This window comes from Brachionichthys hirsutus, chromosome 4 (assembly GCF_040956055.1).
Source record: "Brachionichthys hirsutus isolate HB-005 chromosome 4, CSIRO-AGI_Bhir_v1, whole genome shotgun sequence".
Lineage (NCBI taxonomy): Eukaryota > Metazoa > Chordata > Actinopteri > Lophiiformes > Brachionichthyidae > Brachionichthys > Brachionichthys hirsutus.
Genome location: NC_090900.1, coordinates 4,791,555 through 4,799,558, shown reverse-complemented (window position 1 = coordinate 4,799,558; position 8,004 = coordinate 4,791,555). Strand labels below are relative to the sequence as shown.

General features: G+C 47.5%; 1 protein-coding gene across 1 annotated transcript; it reads right to left on the bottom strand.

Moving 5' to 3' along the window:
• Nucleotides 1-723: 723 nt before the first annotated feature.
• On the bottom strand, nt 724-3,345 carry selenom (selenoprotein M). Its single transcript, XM_068738613.1, has 5 exons — nt 3,119-3,345; nt 2,346-2,381; nt 2,190-2,224; nt 1,987-2,065; nt 724-1,398 (listed from the first exon to the last, which is right to left on the bottom strand). Exons 1-5 carry the CDS (start codon nt 3,212-3,214, stop codon nt 1,183-1,185), a joined length of 462 nt encoding a protein of 153 aa, XP_068594714.1. The 5' UTR covers nt 3,215-3,345; the 3' UTR covers nt 724-1,182.
• Nucleotides 3,346-8,004: the final 4,659 nt, after the last annotated feature.

Sequence of the window (8,004 nt, the reverse complement as noted above, 5' to 3'; positions counted from 1 at the left end):
TTTTTTTTTTAACACAGCGTTGAAATGCTTTTTAGTCCGTTATGTTTTGCTCATCTTGACTGACTTCAACACCCAGCATCACTACATTGCACTGGCAAACACTCACACACGGCTCGTTTTGAGGGCTCTTTATTTATGCTTGAGCAGATGGTTTTTTGAGCAATATTTTGTAGTGTGTGTACATTGTACTTTAACTGTTGTGTCAATAAGCTCAATATATAGCTGATAGAAATTGGGGGTCAATTCTTGGATAATTTAAAGGGGTCCGGCTAACTGTTTAAAGTTTTTAAGTAATCGCAAGTGAATATAACTGAAAGTTGTATATTTTGAGACGGGGAAGCTGAGTAAAATGTAATAGTGATTTCTATTCAGCCTGTACAACCAAGATGTCTAAAACCCGAACAGCTCTTTCAGTTGACAAATAACTTGATTATTGCCGCCAAATGAAAAAAACAAATGAAGCGGTGAGAGATGTACGCAAGAGCCTAGACACCTAGTTCCATGTTTCTGTGCACCACAGTTAAATGTGAATTAAAATGATTTGAGAAATGAAACGTTTGGAGGCATTTTGTTGTATGTTATTCCATAAAACGCATCCACAGCAGTTTAATCCTGCCGGGTGTCGAATGCTCATTGGTGTGATTTGGACTGAGGACGTGCCGCTTTGCCGCGAAAGGAAATAAACACGAGTATTAAAAAGAGAGCGGGCCAGGGATGGGATCGGGTTATAACAGATTTTATTTTCTTCCTTCCCTGCCCTTCTTGAATCCTCGTGTGCGTGTGTGCCGGTCCAACCCACCAGAACATGAGACATCAACGTCAGGCTGCTAGCTTTTCAGCCTGACGCTTCATTGCGTTTCAGAGTGGGTAGGAAACAATAGAACACACAGGAGAACTCGAGTGGGGCAAGAATCTGGGGGGGGGGGGGGGGGAGGAATAAAACACACACTCAAATCAGCCTCGTGGGTTACTGTCGCCACAAAAAAATAAAGAACCAACCACAAGAACATGTGCAAATTCAGACTGGACCTTCTAAAAGGCCCTCTGCTGATGCTAAGATTTGATTTTTGACCCAAGCATTGATCCATGATCAGCCGTTATTTCTGCAATCAATATCCAGCTGGCCGTGGAGCAGCTGTGGGTCTCAGTGGTTCACCTATTTGTCTCTGCTGTTGGGGGGTGTTATAGGTCAGTATGCTGGTCTCCTGCTTTGGGCTTTGAGGAGACGTTCTCCGTGACGAGAGTGGAAGTGGAGGGCTCGCGTGCCGGCTTGTCTTTGGCAGGGGAAAAGCGGAACTCCTCGGGCACCTCGTCCTCGGGTTGAGCCTTCTTGTAGAAACCCAGCTGTACCAGCAGCTCATTGATCTCATAGCGCCCCATGTCGGCTAGGGGGATCCGCTGGAGGTGACACACACACACACACACACACTTAAATGTTCCTTCCAGGGCACACTTACTTCTCTGTTACTGCTGAAGCATGAAAAAGTACATCGAGCATTTTGTTCATGCGAAACCTACCTTCTCCACTTCACCCTGTCCTTTGCATCGTCCCCCCCCCCCAACACCAGCCACTCTCATGTCCTCCCTCACTACGTCCATGTGTCTCCTCCTGGGTCGACCTCTAGTCCTGTTCCCTGGCAGTTCCATCCTCAGCATCCTTCTACCGATATAGTCCCCGTCTCTCCTCTGGACATGTCCAAACCATCAAAGTCTGGCCTCTCTGACCTCGTCTCCAAAACATCCAACCTTCACTGTCCCTCTTATTGTCTCGGTTCTAATCCTATCCATCCTGCTCACTCCCAAGGAGAACATCTACTTCCACTTCTAGCTCCGCCTTAAATGGGCAATAATTGTTGTCATAATAATTGTCAGTGATTCCACTGATTTCTATTGCAATTACTGCATTAAGTCATTATTGCTACGTATGTGCTATAAGGGACTAGAATAAAAATGTCGACATAAATGCACGGTGAACCGAAGACTTACATCCAGCTCCTTGTGATCGTGGTCCAGGAGGACGAGCTCGGGGTCGGCGCCATGGATACGCTTCATCGCCAGGTTATGGCTGAGGTAGTGATGTCAAGGATCGACACGGGGACATATTCTAAATGAAATTTCACCGCTCCGGCTACCTGCCTGCCTGCCCCCCCGCCCTACACAGGTATATTTAAGAACAGGCAAAAGGATACTAATGAGGAATGTCCTCGACCACAAAGGCTTTGACCTGCAAACAGAGGAGAGGATTAGTGTGTGTGTGTGGGGGGGGGGGGGGGGGGGGGGGGTGTTAGGAAACCCAGATTGTGTTGGTTTGTTTCTCATTATATGAAGGGATGATTAATTCCCACCTCCCTGAGCCTGTTCAGTCGTCATCCACCACACGTCTAGAGAGAGAACACAAAAGAAAAGAAACATCACGAGCAGATCTTACATGTGCAACATCGCTTGGACTTAGACTAGGTGGCAAATTACAATGACCGAGCTCATTGTTCCCCGTCTTTTGGGTCGGGTTACTTATTGGAAAACCCTTCGGTGTGGCCGCGGCGATGAACACCTTGTCCTTGCCTCAGGTACCGAGGAGCAGGTGCGACTAACACAAGAGGGAAAAAGAAGACGAGCTTCGGCGACTAATGACACCCCGAGGGAAGAGGAAGGAGTCGTAGACTTTTATGGATGAATCCAACCTGTCCAGTCCCGCCTCCTCCCTCGGCGCTGTTGCTATGGCCACAGCGGTAAAAGGACTAATCAGGTGTAACTGAACTTAGACTAAGAACAACAAAGAGTTCTGATACTGTACTCAGAACAGAATGTGTTTGATGTCTTCTTTTCCTGACGTGGCGGCAAATACGCGTTTTTTTTGGCTCAAGACTTAAGAGTTTATCAAATAAATCACAACATAATCATGTCTCCAGATCTAGTTTAACGCGGAGCCGTTAAAGCCTGGAATCTCTTGGAGAAGAATAACAAGAACTCACGCATGCGCCGCGGAAACGGGACAAAAACGCGTCCATCCAGCCACGCACACGACCGGATCCAACGCGCATTCACGCGCAGCGACAGCCTCTTTACATCACCATTAATATATTGCTGCTCGAGAAGGATAAACGATGACTACGGGTACCTCCACTCTGGCTTCGGCGAGCCCCTCCAGTTTGCGCGGATCCACGTCGTAGGCCGAGGCGCAGTGAACCAAACCCGCCAACAGGATCAGCCACATCGTGGACGGTTCCGATCGTGGATCAGTGCCTGACAGATGCGCGCTGACGGGAACGCAGGGCGGTCGCAGAAGTTGATGAGAGGATGAGAGATCGTGGCGCAGCTATATTGCGTCCGGACGTCCTGCCACGCCAAACGTTCTCCCACAGAGGACTCGCCACGTCATAATTTCTACCACAGAGGATTTGCCACGTCAAACGTTCCACCACAGAGGCGTGGAACTCGGTTCTTATTGGTTTACTTACTGAAACACCATAATGTTAACCCGAGCCAAAATATTACCAGTGGAGTGGAATAATACACCGTCTGCGTTTCCGCAGCCACACACGTTTCCATGTTGGGTAAGATGAAAAACACAAACGTGTAACACACGAAGATAAATAGATTAAGGTGCTTTATTAGAGCATATATCATAAAGAACAAAATCACAGCCAAAAGAAAACCAAGGCATGGAGAGACAAAAGCGTAATCCGGTACCCGGTAGAACAGGTGAGCGGTAATCTGAACAATCTGGTGATGAGAAGATGAGCCACAGGTGTGTCTGCTCTGCTCTGGCCACGCCCACTGCCTAGAGAGGAAACCTGAATGAATATGAGGAAGTACCCGGAACAGAAATGATCAAAGTAAACGATCAGAAACCCAAACCCTGACATTGTTAAATAGGATGAGAGAGGATGGACTTAAAGATCTCTTAGTTGCTGTGAGGACCAGATATTTTCTACCTGAAGGGAGTTTTTCAAAAATCAATAAAAACAAAAGATATGATTTTTCTGATCTGATCGTGTTGATTTCCTCCTGGTTGATGGATTGTTCAGCTCCTTAAACTGTCTGTTTGAGTTCAAAAGGAGAGCTTGACATTACAGGATGCTCTGAGTCTGAAATATGTCAGCACTCGATGGGAGTTCTGTAAGTACTTTTACAGTCAGACTTGTTCTGTCTCTGTTTCTGCGTTAGTGTCTCCGGCTGAAAATGTATCAACTGACCTCCCATTAGGAAAAACGTAGTGACGTATACCACCAATAAAAGGTTCCTGGCTGCACAGTCATATAATTTTACTGCATGTAAAACAAAGGCAAAGAGCAAAGGTCAACCTGTGGGTCAACCTACAATATGTTTTGAATTCATTTCACTATCATCTAATCAGTCATGCGCACGATACATAGTTAGAAAATAATTTGGCGAAAGAATATGCAGAAAGCTGTTTTTATCCTCAGTAAAGAGGTTTTTTTTGCAGATACTGCACTTTGTATTTGCAGAGCAATTCAACGATTCGTCGCAGTTCACCCTACCAACCGCTAGATGGTGGTGGCGCTCAGTCATAGACTTTACGCTACATCGACCGGCCCTTTTTCTTCGCTCTCTCCAAAGGACATTTTGCTCGAGCCCTGGTTCTCAAACAGCATCCATGTTTGTAGTCCTAATTGCCATGACGGCCAGTAGACAGGCAGTAGCGGCTCTTTTACGGAAGCGCGCTCGTGCTTTAATTTGAAGGGCACGGGAGAGGAAGAGGTGACAGTAGCGCGCGCGCGCGTGCGCGTGTTGTTGGAGCATTATAACGCTGCAGGGTCCGCTTGTCTCGATGGGATGCAGTTTGTCTTCTCGCCAATCTATCGATGGGATCGTAACCGAGCCGCCAGCGTCCTAGGAGGGAAGGGAGCAAGGGAAGGAAGCAAGGACGGGTTTGGGATGCGGAGCGCTTCATCTGAGAGGCGACTGGAAAGGAAAGTTCAGTGTGGTTTCTGATAACATCTCGGAGAGAGGGCTTAAAATAAAAAATAAAAATCAGCCCCAACGCCGGCGCTCCGGACGAACCGACCGCTTCGGCTGCAGATCCGCGTCCACGAGATTCTTCAGAGCACAGACAGGTAAAGGTGACGAGCAGGTACGCGCGTGGGTTGTCAGGGAGTCGCGCTGCTAAATGGCACGATGAGCACGAATCTGAAGGACGGGTAATATTGTTCGCTTTGTCCATTTGGAAAAAGAAGGAAGCCGATCACGCCGAGGACGTGGTGCTTGTATCTGTTTGTGGTGTTAGACACGATGAGCAGAGATAAACAAGCCCGCCTGTTTCAAAGGCAGACATGATGCTGATGATTCACAATTGCTCATCAAAAACGTGCACTTCAGGCAGCAAATCCTCTTCACTGACGTGACCTTCATCCTATTTTTGTTTTTTTTTTGTCTGAAAATGTGTCCTTGAAGCATTATTGTAATACTTGTTGGCCAAAATGCTGGTTCGACCCTGAAAAGTCACAAGCCCATTTTCTCGTGTTAATTTATTCCGGTATAAAAACCAGAAGCTGGGCAGGAGGGAACATGAGGACAGCAAACTTCTGTTTTCTAAATTTTCTAAATTTGTTGAGTTTCTAACCATTGGTAAAATTCTTTATATATTTGTTGCTTTTTTTTTTTGTTTGTTTTTTTTTTTTTTACAGATCTGCTCTAATAAAACTGGAATTGTAAAAAGATGCTTTTCTTAAAAGGAGGTATTGCCGTTGTCCGATCTGCCCGGGCTGTCGTTGGTATCGTTGTCGCCGGGGAATGTGGCCCTGAACACCAACACTCCACTTGGCTGTAATTTCCAAATTGCACACGTAAAAAGGTGTGAAAGAAGCGCTCATCGTTATGGCTGGAATGACGGCCGACGTTATGCAACCACAGCTGAGCTGACGAGATGATTCAACGTGAACATGAAGTTGACTTCATTGTGTGTCGGACAGATCATGATTAACAAAGTATTTAATTTCATTTCACTTCCTGACCGTTTAACGAAGTCAGGCAACCGGAACGATCCGTGATGTGAAATGATCCCGTCGGCGTAGCAGTGTGGGTTCCGCCACATCCTTCCTGTCGGGGGGGGGGGGGGGGGGGGGGGTGCAAACACCATGACACATTGTTATTATGAAATCATTCCACTCCCTGCTCAGTGAGTTGAGTGTGATCGTCTCTCGTGGCTCTTTCCATGCAGGCAACTATTTGGTTTCTGCTCCATCATGCATGAAGGGAAGGATTTGTTTTCTGTCTGTTGCAGAAAGTTTGACAAAACAGCGTTTCACCTTCGGCGATGTAAAAAAAAAAAAAAAAAGTTTTTCCCTCTTTTGTGCTTGATTTCATACACGCTCATTCCCAGTGTCCCGTTCTCATCCTCCTCCTCCTCCTCTATTTGTTTCCCACTCATGCATGTCGCCGCTGCTTCTGACCTATGAGCTGTGGCGTGTGATGTCATTGATAGTGATTGTTTTTAGGTGAAAGAAACAACAGCACGAGGAGGAGGTGTCACATTAGAGTGCATGGGTGTGTGGGTCTGGGCGGGGGGGGAGGGGTGGGGGTGTTAAGAGATTTTCGGTAAGGAGCTGTGAGGGCACTCGGCTTCATGTTGAAAATGGGGAAATATAGGACGGGAGTGAAGGTGGCGGAGTGTGCAAGAAGATGGGGAGAGAGAAAGGATTAGAGAATTGGGATGATAAGAGAGGGATTAAAGATGAGAAAAAATATCTGAGCGCGCCAGGGGGACGGGGACGGGGACGGACGGGGACGGGGGACGGGGGACGGGGGGGAATTTAGAAACATTCTGCAAAGACACGCGCTGCTGTCACGGAACGTGCCGTCTTGCTTGCCTCTCCCTTTTGCATCCCTCGGCTCGTTTTGCAGCCGCCCACTCACACGTGTACCAAATCGCCCTTCCATCCTCAGCCGCACCCCCCCCCCCTACTAACAGCCATACATGGACCACAGTAATACATTCTGTCCAGCCAGGCACCAGGTTACTGGTGGACTGAAAGGCCAGCATGTTTCTGGGCACATGTTAAGCAGCTGCATGAAAGTCATTTCCCCCGCCTCCTCAAGGTTGTGTGAATAATTACGACAGAGCGCCGCTGGTTCTCCGTCACCGAGCGTCTCCACCCATGATGCAATGCGTCTGTTTTATCTGCAGGGGTTAAACATCTGAGAAAGCTCTGCTTGTTTTTACTTATTTATGCTTTAAGGCCATGTTTCTACCGTTCAAACCCCTGCTCCCGTCTGGTCTCTCTGTATTGTTGTTGTTTACGCCGTGCTGTTGACTCCTGTTGTTCTGAAGCGTGCAGTTTGTCCTCCTGTTAGCAGAAGGCCGGTATTCGGAGCTGATCTGGACTGACCGGGCGTCTCCCTGGTTACCAGAGGACTAGACCTCAGCAGAGAGGATGATCTCCTATGTCGGGGCTATAAGTCTTTCATTCAGACGGGACAAGTTGTCTTTGCTGCTGTTTTCCAGCTGTTGTGTTTCATGTGTTTTCTTCTTTTGGATGTCTTCTTTCTGCATCTTGGTTTCAGGCAGTGAGAATGCAGGTAGTTCAGGTACCAGGATGACTCACTCGTTTCTCCCGCTGGCTCGACGGGGCTCTCATGACTCATCAGCTGAAACGCCTCGGTTTTCTAGCCTCATGAACGGTAGAAATCTTTAATCTGAGACTCTTAATCTCAGGGTCGTGGGTTGAGCCCCGTATTGTGGCGTTAGCTCATTTCACAGGGCCTTGGATCGGGGACCAGAACCAGTTCAAGACTGCAGGATATTGTATGAACTGGTACCTGGAGAGGCGTCGGTTAACCTCCTTGGTTCTGCCGAGGCGCCCTTGAGCAAAGCCCCAAACCCCAAAAGCTGCTGTCACTCCGTTATCTGTGTATGTGTGCGTTTCACACATACCTGGTTACATGTATTTCCCCACTAGGCAGCAATAAAGAATAATAAATCTTCATCATTGCGTGACAACAGAGTCTGTGCTTTTTGTTTTCTGCATTCCAAAATCCTAGGAA